Source organism: Colobus angolensis, unplaced genomic scaffold (assembly GCF_000951035.1).
Source record: "Colobus angolensis palliatus isolate OR3802 unplaced genomic scaffold, Cang.pa_1.0 Scaffold188, whole genome shotgun sequence".
NCBI lineage: Eukaryota > Metazoa > Chordata > Mammalia > Primates > Cercopithecidae > Colobus > Colobus angolensis.
Window position 1 is genome coordinate 872,539 of NW_012115021.1, and position 16,653 is coordinate 889,191.

A 16,653-nucleotide genomic window follows, 5' to 3' on the forward strand; every position below is an offset into this window, starting at 1 on the left:
TTTTTATTAAGAGGCAGCATCTCACTCTGTCCTGCAGGATTCTCCCCTCTACCCAAATCTCTGCCTGGGAAATGATTACTTTTCCTGCTTGGCAACTCAGAATCAGCGTGAACTCCACAAGATTCTATTTAGTAATTACTTCAGGGCCACAAAACACGGATTTGTTTTTTTTTTTTTTTTTTTGGTCTGTCTTAATGTGTTACATGCTCTTTGGGAACTGGCAAACAACAAAATGGAAAAAAGTGTATTCACTTATATTGACACCCCAAGTTATAACTACTGTTTATAACTAGTATTTATAATTGATACATTTTAGGGAAAATAATCTATAGTATATCTGAATCTATATTATAATAAACTATTATAGCAGGGTCTTATTTGAACAAAGGTATAGTTTATACTACTTTGTAATATTTATTTTCTCTTATTTAAATACAGGTTTTCTTAGTTAAAAAAATCTCAGGCTCTGATGCTAGGCAGCTTTATGCCATGAAGGTATTGAAGAAGGCCACACTGAAAGGTAAGTGTTGCTGCTATTTGTAATGTTCATGTAGTCTAAACAAACTGAAAGGTCTCAATAGAGCTCATGGGACTCCTTGGCATGTTATTTACATTCTGAATAGGTTCCTGTTACCAGCTTTAAATTTAGATTGACTTTTAGTGAATTTTTCCTGCTGGGCTAGGAATCATTTAACTAGTGAGAACCAGAGTTGCCATGTATAAAAGAAGTATTATAAATTTATATTGGGTTTTATACAAGTAGACGTTTAGATTAAAACTGGGATTGATTCATCTTCAAATTTATGTAATTATTTTAATGTTTTTAAAAATGTACTGATTTACTGGGTGCAAAATGCTGTTATTCTAAAGGACTTTATGACTTCTGGTCTCCAAATAAGTTTTTATTCTGAGCCTGTGATTTTGAAAACCCTAATGCAGGATTTGGCTCTCATAGGTAAAAAGTAGTTAGGAAGAGGTCGGGCGCGGTGGCTCATGCCTGTAATCCCAGCACTTTGGGAGGCCGAGGCGGGCGGATCACCTGAGGTCAGGAGTTCGAGATCAGCCTGACCAACATGGAGTAACCCCATCTCTACTGAAAATACAAAAACTTAGCCAGGCGTGGTGGCGCATGCCTGTAATTCCAGCTACTCGGGAGGCTGAGGCAAGAGAATCGCTTGAACCCGGGAGGCAAAGGTTGTGGTGAGCTGAGATCGTGCCATTGCACTCCAACCTGGGCAACAAGAGCGAAACTCCCTCTCAAAAAAAACAAAAAAAGTAGTTAAGAAGAAATATAGATTTAAAAATACTTAACTCTTCCTTTAATTTAGTGGTATCACTTATTTTAACCTCATAACCGCTAGATGTTTTATGTATTGATTACTAAAAGTCCATTTTTTCCTCTTCAATTTACATGTAATTTATAAAACTTTGAAAATATTCTCGAATATTTGCAATGATCATTTCTTATTTCTGTTATTCCCAATTAGTCACCCACCATGGACATCCCAAGAAATTTCACCTCTCTCTATAAACACTGTCGATTGCTTCCATTCTGTTACTCCCTTCCTGAACATATTTTCTTTCCGGTTAAGTCCTGCCCCATGGCACTACCACTTACTTGATTCCTACTAGGACCAGGGAATTAAATTACATCCTCAATCCCCTACCTTTCTATCACTGCATTTGTGACTTTATACTCATGAGTCCCATGTTACAAAGCTGCATAGATGAAACTCAGAGAGTTCATTCACAAAAGCAACAAAAGTAGTTTGATTTTATGTATTTAACAGGATTTGTATTGTGCATAGTGTATGTAAAGGAAACTACAAAACTCTAAGAAACCTAAAAGATACCAGGAAAGGAAATAAATGCCCAATCCCTATTAGAGAAGGCTAACTGTTAAGAATCTCGCTACTCCTCTAGCCACTCAGTTACCTCAATATCATTAAGATTCCAGTTGCATTTTCCTTAAAACTTAATAATTCAGAATTTTATTTCCGAATCCAGAATATTTTGGAAAAGAAGAATAATAAGGGAACAAGCTCTCTCAGATCCTAATGCTTAAAGTAGCAGTAACTTAGTGTGTTATTGGGAGGAGTAATACAGGCATAGAATCAGTGGAACAAAATGGTACAAAATATATATATCAAATTTTAGTGTATTTGTTACAAAAATATTGAGTACTTGCCATGCTGTATGACAAAACAGGCATACAGAACAATGGGAAATTAAGTAATGATTTCATAAATTTTGTTTGAAATAACCCTGAGCTCAACCAGGCACAATGGCTCACACCTGTAATCCCAGCACTTTGGGAGGCCGAGGCAGGCGGATCACCTGAGGTCAGGAGTTCGAGACCAGCCTGCCCAGCATGGCAAAACCCTGTCTCTAATAAAAAAAAAAAAAAATTAGCCGGGCATGGTGGTGGGTGTCTGTAATCCTAGCTACTCGGGAGGCTGAGGCAGGAGAATCGCTTGAACCCGGGAGGCGGAGGTTGCAGTGAGTCGAGATCGCACCACTGCACTCCAGCCTACGCGACGAGCAAAACTCCATCTCAAAAAAAAGAAAAAAAAGAAAAAAGAAATACCCCTGAGCAACCTGGAAAATAACACCGTAACAAACTCCACCCTAACTGAATTTTACAACTTAACACATCTAGGAAACTTGTGAGGAAATATTGAGCAAATTACGAACAAATTAGTAATTCAAAAATTTTTGACATTTCATATAGTGAAAAATAGTATAAATAGGAAGACAGGAAAGTGTATTAATATAAGGAGTTAGCTAAGGGGCTTCTACTGGCCAAATCTGGGACAACTTAAACATTGCAATAATAAATGATAGTGATAGATTACAACCCAGTTGAATAAAATAAGAAGCCATAGGTTAATTCATAAATTAATTAATGGAGGAAAAGGGAAAACTCTTTCTTGCAATATAATTCCAACTAATAAATGTAAAAAGAATGAAGGAGTTAGGAATTGATAAGAAATACCATTATATCCTCCATCTGGAGGATTTTGAATAAAGTTTACACACGGAGATAAATAATCTTTGGGGAAATGTTCAGTTTTGGTGAAAGTCAAAGATGCATATTAAAATAATAAAGTTTGCTGGGCATAGTGGCTCACACTTGTAATCCTAGCACTTTGGGAAGCTGAGGCGGGAGGATGGCTTAAAGCCAGGAGGTCAAGACCAGCTAGGGCAATATAACATGACCCTGTCTCTACAAAAAATGAAAATAAAATCAGATTGGTGTAGTGGTGCAAACCTGTGATTCTAGCTACTCTGGAGGCTGAGGCAAGAGGATCTCTCGAGCCCAGGAGTTTGAGGTTGCAGTGAGCTGTGATCACACCACTGTACTCCAGCCTGGGTGACAGAGTGAGATGAATGCATGTTATTTCATATGATGGCAGCATAAATTGGAAAGCCATTATTGCTGCTACATTAACCTAAGGAAATAGCTTCAAAAAAAGGATTCATAGGCTTGAAAATTCTTGTTGCAACATTATTTACAATAGCAAGAAGTTAGAAATCACATACACACTGGAAAACTAGAGGAATTGTGACTAGTTATAGTGGCTCATTCCTATAATTCCAGCACTTTGGGAGGCTGAGGTGGGAGGATTGCCTGAACTCAGGAGTTCAAGACCAGCCTGGGCAGCATAGTGAGACCTCATCTCTACAAAAAATCGAATAATTAGCCAGGCATGGTGGTGTGTGCCTGTAGTCCCAGCTGACTGGGGGGGCTAAAGCAGGAGGATCACTTGAGCCTAGGTCTTCAAGGTTACAATGAGCTTTGATTGCACCACTGTACTCCACCCTGGGTAGAGGGAGATCCTGTCCCTAAAAAAAAATTTTTAATAAGGAAAAATAGAGGAATGTTATAAAATTATGGTTGACCACTTAGGATATTATTAAAATAAAGTATCTTAAATATAATTACAAAAATGAATGTAGTGAAAATTAGAACAAATTGGGCTACTACAAGTATGTAAAATTGTATAGATATAAGCTATAAAAGAGCTCATAGAAAAATGAAAATATTTGACTTACCGGAACTTTAAACTGCTGAATAATTCTGAATGTGTTCTTAAATTTTTATTTTTATCAAAAGAGTATCTGTAGAGTCTTATCATATAACATAGCTATGCTTTGCCCACCCTCCTGCCTTTCCTAATTCTTGAACCCCAGAGACGATGACTTTCATCTCTTTAGCTGCTGCCATTTACATTTATATTCAACACTTTTATATTGCAATTCTTTGTTTTCATTTGGAGACATAATCTATTGCCTTTCTAACATGGAAGACTAAGATTCAGTTCTCTCATGCTGCCACCCACTCACAGATTCCTTTTTCACATCTTCCCAATAATGTTTTCATTGTTATAGCTTTATAAAAATTGTTCCTAGCTAAACGAAATAGTATACTAGAGTCACATTTCCTTCACTTCTTTTCTGTATTCAGTCTCTCTTCCTAAATTCTGTACCTACTTTTTTCTCAGTTTACTTTTTGGTTTTGATGGAACACGTCTTCTCATAGCTACCTCAGAATGAGTAAATGAATACTAAATTTTTTGTGACCCTCCATGTCTGGAAAAGGCTTTATTCTACCCCCTCACTTAGTTTATAATTTGGCTGAGTATAAAATTCTAGGTCAGAAAGAATTTTCCACCAGATAGTTGAAGGTGTTGCTTCCATTGTCTTCTAGTTTCCTGTGTTACAGTGATGAAGTTAATTGCTGGTCTCACTCCCAGTCCTTTGTGTGTAAGCTGCTTTTCCTCTTTGGAAGTCTTTAGAATCTACTCTTTATTCCTGTTGTTGTGAAATTTATATAGTGGTATTCTTCAGTGTGGGTTTCTAAAACTATATCATATCATATATGAGGTGGTCTCTTTACCTAAAAACTCATTTCTTCAGTCTTGGGAAAGTTTTTGTCATTTATTCTACATTTGTAAGTGCTACTCTTTGGAATATATTGGTTAAATCTCCTGAATTGTTCCTTAATTTTCTTTATTTTTCCATCTTCTATTTTCCATTTTTTCTATTTTCTGTGAAATTTCTTCAACCATCTTCCAACCCTTCTATTGACCTTTTTGTTTCTGCCATCGCTTTTCATTTCCTAGATTTTCTTGTTCTCTGATTATTTCATTAAAACATTTTTTAATTATGGAAAGTATCAAACATTTAAGAAAGAGACAGAAGAATATAGTGAGCCCCCATATACCCTTCTCCCTGCTTCAACATTTATCAACTCATGGTCAGCCTTTTTTCATCAGTGTTCTCCTTCTTCTCCTCTTGATATTTTGAATGAAATCTCAGATACTATAGAATTTCTTCATAAATATTTTAGTATATATCTCTAAAAGATAGACTCCTGGCTGGGTACAGTGGCTCACGCCTGTAATCCCAGCACTTTGGGAGGCCGAGGTGGGTGGATCACGAGGTCAGGAGTTTGAGACCAGCCTGACCAACCAATATGGTGAAATCCCCTCTCTACTAAAAATACAAAAATTAGCTGGGCATGGTGGCGGGCACCTGTAATCCCAGCTACTCAGGAGGCTGAGGCAGGAGAATTGTTTGTACCCGGGAGGCAGAGGTTGCAGTGAGTCGAGATCACACCAGTGCACTCCAGCCTGGGCACCAGGGCGAGACTCTCTCAAAAAAAAAGACTCCTAAAAGAATTAATTCAACTGTATTATCATACCTTAAAAATGAGCGTAAAGATATCCAGTCTTTGTTCACATTGCTAGTTGTCCCTACTATTAAAATTTGTGTTTCGTTATGCAGTCTGTTTAAATTAGGATTCATACATATAATCACATACACACTGGAAAACTAGAGGAATTGCAATTGGTTGATATCTTTTTAAGTCTTTTCATCTATGAGCTCTTTCTCTATTTCTTATCTTTTTCTTGTAGTTTATTGAGAATACTTGTGCCTTCCTCCACCCCACCACCCTTTTTAAACAAGAACAAGAAGCTTTAAAAAGGGTGAGGTGCCATATTATCTTTGCTCCCACAATGGATATAAATTACAAGAATGAGTTTTGTTTTGTTGTGTTGTGTTTAAGTTATCTTCTCTTCCTCACATTGTTTCTCTTTATTCCATTTTTCTGTTTATTTTGATGTTTTTCATGTTTAGAGCCTTTATCCAAATGCTTGGGGATCTTTGGCTATCTTTTCTTTAAGAGTCAGCTGCTAGAAAGCTGATTGAAAAGAGTTCAATGGCAAGAATTTGCTTATTTTTCATTGGCTTCCTTTCCTTAGGCTTAGATTTTTAGCTTTCTCTGGTCTGCTTTGTTAGTTACCACTTACCCGTCTTCTACTATTGCTTCCTGTCCTTGTGAGTTGATACAGTTTTTCCATTATTGTCATTTCCATGGGGTTTTGGGAGAATATAGAGAGTAGAATATCCATGTTTAACCAGAAGTCTCTTCCCATTTTAAAGTTCCTATTAATACGATAAATGGGGCCAAATAGAAGTCAATAACGTTAGATAAAGTTAATGGGGACTTCTATCCTATTAAAGTGGTCTGTTTGTCTAAAAGCTTTTGTAAACTGCTTAAAAAGGTTTCTTAATACATAGTCCTAGAAACATAAACAACATTTCTTCTTCTTCATTCTCATGTTCAGTCAAGAAGGGCTTAAATCTAATAATTACTCTAGAAGAAAAGATATTTCAGAGGAATCTAGTTGCTTTGCCAGCATGAGTTAGTATTAACGAATTCTGTATTGGGATTAGAAGCTGGCCAATATAAAACATGCCTTCTTCTGAATTAGTATATACTAATCAAAATTCCTCATGATAGGATGATTTAGAATTGTCACTAGGTCTTTACATAAGCAAAAGAAACGAGATTAGAATTATGACACAGGCCTACCTTAGACAAAATGAAGGAATTCTTTAGTGAAGGACTCTCACTGCTCATTTTCAGTTAAACAAGGTCTCATCAATGTTACATATAAGGAAATGTTGAAGAGAAAATTATCTCACAAGAAAATCATGTTGGTTCCAATCCTTCATTTTATAGAGGAGGAAACAGGAAATCCCTGAGAAATGAAATTATTTGACCAAGGTAGTTATGAGTTCATCTAGTTATTAGTATAGCCACTAAACTGTAGTTCTTGACTCCCAAATAATTGTTCTTTTCATTGTGGTAAAATAAGAGAAGAGGAATATACAGTGCATGTATTGATGGATATTTTTGCTGCTTACTGAGCAGAGGATGTATTTTTAAGTGATAAGCCTTGTATACTCATTGAAAGATGTAGGACTTTGGAATCCACCTTTAAGGTGATAGAAACTAATCCAAAATTGTGTGATAATAATGAGAAAAGGATAGATTTAGGCTAGACTGGAACAGAAATATCAGCAGGTATTGTTGATAAACTTCACTCACATAAAAAGTACAAAGGACATATCAGGCTGGGCATGGTGGCCCATGCCTGTAATCCCAGCACTTTGGGAGGCCGAGGCGGGTGGATCACCTAAGGTCAGGAGTTTGAGACCAGCCTGGGCAACATGGTGAAACCCCGTCTCTACTACAAATACAAAAATTAGCCAGGTGTGGTAGCGCAAGCCTGTAATCTCAGCTACTCGGGAGGCTGAGGCAGGAGAATCGCTTGAACCAGGAAGGGGAGGTTGTAGTAAGCCGAGGTCGCACCACTGCACTCCAGCCTGGGCAACGGCGATACCCTATCTCAAAAAAAGGGGGGCATATCAGATACAAAAAGGAAGACACCAGAGTTGTATCAATAGGGCAAGGTAGTGAAATCAGAGATTGCTATTGAATTTGATATACTAACTGGACAGGTCAGTTAAAAGAGCTGCATGGACATCAAGACCAATTGATTCCTATTTCTGATTTGCCCATTTTCAGTCAGTGGCATGAAAATCTCCCAGTTGGGGATAGAAAACTGGTAGAATGGAAAAAATAGGGCATTTTTTTGCTGCTTTGTTTATTTTCCCCAGAGGTCTTATTTCTGTATTTTAAATATCTGCATTCACCCTAAACTGAAAATAAAACCAACTCAACTTTCTCCCTCCACCAAAGAGTCTCCTATTCATTCTATTTTAATGTTTCATATAACCATTCAGAGTACTTAGAATGTATTATAATCATGTATTTACTTAGCTGTCCTGCCCACTGGATCAGGAGCTTCTTGAAGATTATCTTATTTGTATGTATATCCCTAGTGCATTGCACATACACTTTGCTCAGGAAATATTTGGTTGCTGAATAAAAGCTTTGCTCACAGGGTCAAATGTAAATTCATCTTGGCATTCCAACTTGTCAAGAATCTGGATCCTCTCACCTTGGCACAGTAGTAAATCTCATTTGATTCCTTCTTGTTCATCATTCATGCCTTCATGTCTTTGCTTGCACTGGGTACTCCGTGCTTAGACTCTTGTTTTCTAGGGACTATCCTTCCTACCCATCTAAAGATCCCCTCCTAAAGTCTTAAAGCTTGCGCCCTGACCCTACATCTTTCTTCTAGCCTTCCCATGCAAGTAAGACAGATCTTGCCCTTCTCTGAATCCCGCAGTACTCATTGCTGGTAGTAAATTGTTTTATCCCTTAATCATATTCATGGTGCTACTTTGGATATAATAACAATAGCTACCATTTAATTGAATATCTCATGCATACCAGGCTCTAGGTACATACCTTATCTCAAATGATCACATGCTCCTCAAAGCTACAGTAGTGTTATCCCCATTGTATAGCTGAAAGGTAACTGAGTCTCAAAGAATTTAAATAAGTATCTTGCTTGTGATTGTACAGATCTTGTGATGCTTAAGTTTTTGTCAAAAAAAAGATTACACAGATCTGAATTCATATCTTTCTGTCTAAACTCCAAAAAACATTTGCTCTTTCAGCTGTACCACAGTATGTTCTCTCTCCCCCTTGCTTCCTTTCTTCTTCCCTCAAAATAGACCTCTTTGGATATAACTGTCCTTTACCCCATGTCTGCCCCATTTTAGGTATGCTTAATGAATGTTTGTTGAGTTTGATTGATAGGACTGATGGAATGTTGAAGCCTATTTGTTTTTTATGTTTTACTCTTAGGATGCCTTGATTTTTAAAAGTTGCATGCTTTTTTGTCATTTGCCACAGCTGTGATTAAAATACTTGTGCATTTGATGTTAAAGCCAATACCTAATATTTTCTCTGTATTTTTTCCAACTTAAAAGCATGGATTTTATAAATAAACTACTTCCTTTGGTTATGTAATGTAGTAAAAGATATCATTATTTATTTATTTATTTATTTTTATTTTTATTTTTTTTGAGACGGAGTCTTGCTGTGTCGCCCAGGCTGGAGTGCAGTGGCACGATCTCGGCTCACTGCAAGCTCCGCCTCCCGGGTTCACGCCATTCTCCTGGCTCAGCCTCCTGAGTAGCTGGGACTACAGGCGCCCGCCACCGCGCCCGGGTTATTTTTTGTATTTTTAGTAGAGACGGGGTTTCACCGTGGTCTCGATCTCCTGACCTTGTGATCCGCCCACCTCGGCCTCCCAAAGTGCTGGGATTACAGGCTTGAGCCACCGCGCCCGGCCGATATCATTATTTATTTTGTAAATTCAAGAATGACAAAACATTCACATTGTAGTACACATAAGCAAAATTTTATTTAACATGGGCACCAAAAAGAATTTGTTTTGAAGATTATCTTTGAAAGATATTACAATGTAGCATACATACAATCTTTTATAGTTCGAGACCGAGTTCGGACAAAAATGGAACGTGATATCTTGGTAGAGGTTAATCATCCTTTTATTGTCAAGTTGCATTATGGTAAGTATGAACCATCTCCCACATCATCCCTTCACCTCATCCCTCAGAATCCCTGAGGACATTCAGATAAACTAATATAAATATATATATATTTGTATGTGGTTAGCAGATCTTTTATAGTAAAAAGTCATGAAAATTAAACCATTATTTCTTAGACAAACTTTAGAAGCTTTTATTGTGTTTAGCTTATGTTTTTAAAAAATATTATAAAGATAGTTTCTGAGTGTAGCCATAGGAACAGGTAATGATAATTATTGCTTTTTTATTGTAATAATAATGAATAATAATATGCTAGCCTTTTATAGCCTATATGTGTTAGCCAACCCCAAAGGCCAAAGAGATCCCTAATGTGAACATCCTAAAACCATTGTCACTGCTGTTCTTTTCCCCAAAGCCATATGCTTTTTCTCAGTGGGTAAAGGTGTGATGATTCTTACTATGTGTGATTAAACCTAACCAACTCACCTTTTTTCCTGTAGCTAGTGGCATGGTTTTTGTATGTTATTTCGTAGTTCAGTAAGTCGTTTTTTGTTAGGAGTTTTTCTTATGTATCATGGGTTTAGAACTGGTGTATTCCTGAGTGACTTGCCTGTTGAAAATCTAGTGATTCCATAATAAGAAGCAGTGTATTTAACATTTCCACATGGAAACTAGGATAAATCAGTGGTTTTCTTCTAAGTAAAAGTAAATTTGGACATTTGATATAATTAATTTGCTAAAATATTCGTTTGTGAATGACCTAATGTAAGCCTAGAAAAATTATGGTGAACTAAATGAAAATTTTCATTTCTTCATTCAGCTTTTCAAACTGAAGGGAAGTTGTATCTTATTTTGGATTTTCTCAGGGGAGGAGATTTGTTTACACGCTTATCCAAAGAGGTATATAATTAATCTCTATTTTTAATCTATTTATATGCATCCTGTTTGAACTAAAGCTTTGTTATATTTCAGTATTATGCTTACTGTATTTTCTCTAGTGGCACAAGATTCTTGAAGAATCAGACCCAAAAAGAGTTCTTTTCCTACCTTTTGAATTTATTCTGAAAGCAGGACTTTAAATTGACAAATAAACAGTCTTTGTCTTAACCCTGCTTCTCTTATAGTTTTTTCCAGAAGCAATAATGTATCAACAAGGTATCCTTAAACAATTAGTACTGGAAATGAAGTGTGCATTTTAAAGATCACTTTTCATTTCTAAAATGTTACTGTCATGGGACAACAGTGGCACAACCTGAAATACTTGTTACTTAACAAAATGTAAAATTATTTCTCCCATAGTGTATAGTTAGTATTTAGTAAGTGATTGGTTGACTGATTAGATAATTTTGCAAATTCCTTTCATGAGTAAATTGTAAACAAAGCTATGTATAATTATCATATTTATAAAATTTTTAGGATATTTAAACTCTAGAGTGGAACTTTAAAAATTACAGACACAAAAAAAATAAATTTAGAAAAATTATTGTTTTATTTTAGGTGATGTTCACAGAAGAAGATGTCAAATTCTACTTGGCTGAACTTGCACTTGCTTTAGACCATCTACATAGCCTGGGAATAATTTATAGAGACTTAAAACCAGAAAAGTAAGGAATCATGCTACTAAGTTGAATACAATGTAATATAATTGTTTAGGAGATAATAAAAAAATCAAGTGACTTCATGAAACTCCCACAGTATTGCCCTAGCATGCCTGTGCTTCACATCTCTGCTAACACTGTAGTTTCATGCTTTAAAAATCTCATTTAATCAAAAAATACTGTTTTCGTGTGCATTCTTTGATTTTTTTTTTTTTTTTTTTTTTAAGATGAAATTTTGCTCTCGTTGCCCAGGCTGGAGTGCAGTGGTGCAATCTCAGCTCACTGCAATCTCCACCTCCTAGATTCAAGCAATTCTCCTGCGTTAACCTCCCGAGTAGCTGGGATTACAGGTGCCTGCCAACACACCCAGCTAATTTTTGTATTTTTAGTAGAAACAGGGTTTCACCATGTTGGCCAGGCTGATCTCGAACTCCTGACCTCAGGTGATCCACCTGCCTCGGCCTCCCAAAGTATTGGGATTACAGGCATGAGCCACCACAGCCGACCCATTTTTTAATTTTTAATGAGGTTGAAATCTACATTCATTGGCAATTTGTATTTTTGTGTGAATTTTCTGCTCATGGCCTTTGTTCATTTTTCTTTTGGAATGTTATTTTTGGCCTGGCATGGTGGCTCACACCTGTAATCCAAGCACTTCTGGGAGGCTGAATTGCATAAGCCCAGGAATTGGAGACCAGTGTAGGCAACATGGCAAAACCCCGTCTCTACAAAATATTAGCTGGGCATGGTGGCACACGCCTGTAGTCCTGACTACTCGGGAGGCTGAGGCAGGAGGATTGCTTGAGCCTGGCGCATCGAGGCTGCAGTGAGCCAAGATCGCTCCGTTGCACCTCCAGCCTGGGCAACAGAGTGAGACCGTGTCTCAAAAAAAAAAAAAAAAATTATATTTTTTCTAGTCTTTCCATTTTAACTTTATGTTGTTTAATTTATGCATTTTTTTTTCTTCAGGCAGATCTACCAATCTTCTTTTGTGATTTATTCTGACTTTCATTCTTAGGCTTTCCCGAGTTCTATGATCAGATATTTTCCTTCTAATTTTATAGTTTCTTTTTTTTTTCTTTTAACTCCACTTTTTAGAAATTTTTTGGTAGGAGGGTTGGTATAGAGCTAACCCTTTCTTTCCCCCAAATACCATTTATCGAAAATTTTCTTCTCCATGTGATTTCAAATTTTAAGTGTGAGATGAGCAAATTTCCCACAGGTTTGATAGTAACAGTCATCAAGAAGCAGATATTATTTAAATTGTACACACTTCTGTTTTAATTTGTTAATGTTTACCACTGATTAAGAAAGGTCCCCCCCCCCTTTTATAAGCATATAAGCACAAGCCTTGCTCTACCAGGAATATTTTTAAACAACTTTATTGAGTTGTAATTCATATGTTAAACAAATCATTGCCTGGGTACAGTGGCTCAGGCCAGTGGCTCATGCCTGTAATCCCAGCCCTTCGGGAGGCCGAGGTAGGTGGATCACTTGAGATCAGGAGTTTGAGACCAGCCTGGCCAACACGGTGAAACCCCGTCTCTATTAAAAATACAAAAATTAGCCGGGCGTGGAGGCGCACACCTGTAATCTCAGCTACTCGAGAGACTGAGGCAGGAGAATCGCTTGAATCCAGGAGGTGGAGGTTGCAGTGAGCTGAGATGGCGCCACTGCACTCCAACCTGGGTGACAAGAGCGAAACTCAGTCTCAAAAAAGGAAAAATATATAATTCATTGATTTTTAGTATATTCACAGAGTTGTACAACCATCATATTTATCAAGAATTTTGAATATTGCTCACGGATATGAACAGACACTTCTCAAAAGAAGACATTTATGTGGCCAACAAACATGAAAAAAAAGCTCATCATCCCTGGTCATTAGAGAAATGCAAATCAAAACCACAATGAGATACCATCTCATACCACTTAGAATGGCGATCATTAAAAAATCAGGAAACAACAGATGCTGGAGAGGATGTGGAGAAATAGTAATGCTTTTACACTATTGGTGGTAGTGTTAATTAGTTCAATCATTGTGGAAAACAGTGTGGCGATTCCTCAAGGATCTACAACCAGAAATACCATTTGACCCAGCAGTCCCATTACTGGGTATATATACCCCAACGATTATAAATCATTCTACTATAAAGACGCATGCACATGCATGTTTATTGCAGTGCTATTCACAATAGCAAAGACTTGAAACCAACCCAAATGCCCATCAATGCTAGACTGGATAAAGAAAATGTGGCACATATACACCATGGAATACTATACAGCCATAAAAAAGGCTGAATTCATGTCCTTTGCAGGGACATGGATGAAGCTGGAAACCATCATTCTCAGCAAACTAACATAGAAAACCAAATACTGCATGTTCTCACAAGTGGGAGTTGAACAATGAGAACGCATGGACACAGGAAGGGGAACATCACACACTGGGGCCTGTCAGGAGCTGGGGGGCTAGGAGAGGGATAACATTAGGAGAAATGCCTAATGTAAATTATGGGTTAATGGGTACAGCAAACCACCATGGCATGTGTAACAAACCTGCACATGTATCCCAGAACCTAAAGCATAATAAAAAAAAAAAATGTTAGTATGAAATGCAAATTCTATATTAACACCAGAAGAGGGGAAATGCTCATCTGGAACTCTTCTAAGTGATCATTTAGAAATTGTTATACTTTTATATTTTATGTTTGTTTTTTATTGTTTTTGGATAAGTTTCATATGGTTTTGTTTTTATTCCCCAAATAACTGCTGAGTTTTCCTGATTATTTTCCCAACTTATAACTATTGTGACACAAAATATAATTATTGGTGAGAATGAATATTCAAGCATATAGTCCTTAGAAAAATTACTATAAACATAAGATTAAACATTCATAAAAATGTGTTTTATACTATTTAATTGAATATATTTACCATAGACCATTGTATTGGCATTGGTCATAAAGTTATATTAAAGTATGAGCCTTGTCTCAAGGCTTTAATAAGATCAGATGTAAAGAAGATTGCTTATATTAAGATCTTAAACATACATGTCTAGATGATGCTATTCATTCGAAATAACACTTACTTGGTAAATCATACAAGTAAATACCATCATACAGAACTTGGGAGGAATTTGAATTTTTAGGCCAAATATTTTATGAACTGTTAAGGGTTTTTCAGATTCTTTTAAACTAGAACTCTGTTATAATAAATATGACTAAAAATAATTAGTAACCATTGAAAAGGAATGTTGTTTATTGAGAGTGATACAGTTGACTTTTTGTTTCAAAGATACAGTATAAGCATGGTTATCTTAAAAGAATGCATTTGCTATAGAAGGCACAACCAATGCCCTTTCAGCCATATTATCCTTTTTTCTTTCAGAATTACCAAGAATGACTTGAAGTTTGTTTTGTTTTTAGAACTGTTTTTCGTGTATTCATTAGAAGGGAGGATGATTTCTATAGTACCTAATAATGCCCTTTATATTCTCTAAATGTGTTGATCTCTTCATAATCAAGCATAATCAATACTAATATTTTTATAACAAGTGCTTGTGATGAAAGAAACTTGAAAAATATGTCCCTACTGAATTACCTTCAGTGGTAAAGTTTGTTGTAATTATGTTTGCATTTATGAAATAGAAAGGTTGGTAATACTTTTGTTATAGTAAAATTTTGTAACAAAATTTGACTTGCACATTTTTTAGTTAAAAGTAAGGAAATGCCTATATTGTGGGATAGCTTTAAATATAAGTGAAACAGTTTATTGCTTGACCCCATACCTATCCAGAAATATTAGGTTGGTGCAAAAGCAATTGCGGTTTTTGCCATTACTTTTAATTACTTCTGCACCAACTTAACACAATTATTGACTTACAGCTTAGTACTCTCTCCTTTCTGTAGCTCCTTGATTAATAGCATTACTCTCCACTCAAGTATCTGCTCAAGCCAGAAATGTGAGTGTCATTCTCCAGTTGTTCTTTATTATGACCCAGTGAGTTCACTAAATGCACTTTATTTTCTCTGTAAATTTCTCTACCCTCCATGAATGTACACCTTTTATGGTCTCCCTTGTCCTTGAGAAGAAGCCCAAACTATTTGGAATGCCCTGTAGGCCCTTTGCAAACAAGCCTTATTCATTCAGCATTTCTTATTTGTACTGTACACTGCCAGACACTGAGCTATAAAGATGAATAAGGTCAAACCTTCTAAGAGCTCACAGTTTTTTTGGGGAAGAGAAAAAACCTGGAGAATATGTATAGTGAAGGGAGGGGTCAATGAAAAACAAGGAGTATGGGGAGGGAGAAGAAGATTGTGTAAAGGTCGTGTCAGGAAAAAAAGTAATAATAAGGAAATAATGATTGAGTCAAATACCTTTAAAATGACCAAGAGAGCTGGGCACGCAGTGGCTCACACCTTAGGGAATAATCCCAGGACTTAGGGAGGCAGAAGCAAGAGGATAGCTTGAGTCCAGCAGTTCAGGACCTGCCTGGGCAATGTAGTGAGACCCTATTCTCCACAAAAAGGAAAAAAAGGCAAAATAAAATAACCAAGAGAATGATACGTCTGATGCTTTTGAATTAAATGTGTGGACCCTCTGTCTATTAATGCAGGCACTAGGGGATTTAGTCAAACTACTTCTGCAGAAAGGCATTAGAAAGAGCAGCTGGGAAGAGTACAGGTGATTTGATTCTTTTCCTAATAATTTTCGAGTAGCCCTGGCATATTAATACAAGTTTATGGCATTGCCTTTGGGATTTGTTATAAATGTGTGTCCAAAAAATAATTTGTTCCTCCTTTGCCTTTGCCATCTTATTCACAGTCTAAAGCAATATTTTAGAATAAATGTGGTGATCTGATGCTTAAGGATGTAATTTCAGTCTTAGCTTCTATAAATCTCTATATAGTATTCTTAAAAGATTTTCTTTGTTTTTTTCAGCATACTTCTTGATGAAGAAGGTCACATCAAGTTAACAGGTAAAAAAAAAAATCCTCATTTTATTAAAATATTTTCTCCTACAATATATACTTTCCTTTAAGGTTGATTGAGGTACAAATATTGAGTAATACACTGTATTAAAATTAAAAACTTATATTAGAGCCAGGCGTGGTGGCTTACCCCTGTAATCTCAGCATTCTGGGAGGCCAAGGCAGGTGGATCACTTGAGGTCAGGAATTCAAGACTAGCCTGGCCAACATGGTGAAACCCCATTTCTATTAAAAATACAAAAACATGAGTTGGGCGTGGTGGTGCATGCTTGTAATCCCAG

The 16,653-nt window shown here is 36.5% G+C and overlaps 1 protein-coding gene across 4 annotated transcripts in view; it reads left to right on the forward strand.

Moving 5' to 3' along the window:
- RPS6KA3 (ribosomal protein S6 kinase, 90kDa, polypeptide 3) overlaps positions 1–16,653 on the forward strand; it is a 118,626-nt gene that overhangs the window by 62,614 nt on the left and 39,359 nt on the right. For all 4 annotated transcript variants that reach the window (XM_011940182.1, XM_011940183.1, XM_011940184.1 and 1 more), the window contains 5 exons: positions 439–520; positions 9,721–9,801; positions 10,601–10,680; positions 11,278–11,384; positions 16,323–16,360. In XM_011940182.1, coding sequence (XP_011795572.1) covers positions 439–520; positions 9,721–9,801; positions 10,601–10,680; positions 11,278–11,384; positions 16,323–16,360 — 388 coding nt within the window. The remainder of the gene's footprint in view (positions 1–438; positions 521–9,720; positions 9,802–10,600; positions 10,681–11,277; positions 11,385–16,322; positions 16,361–16,653) is intronic.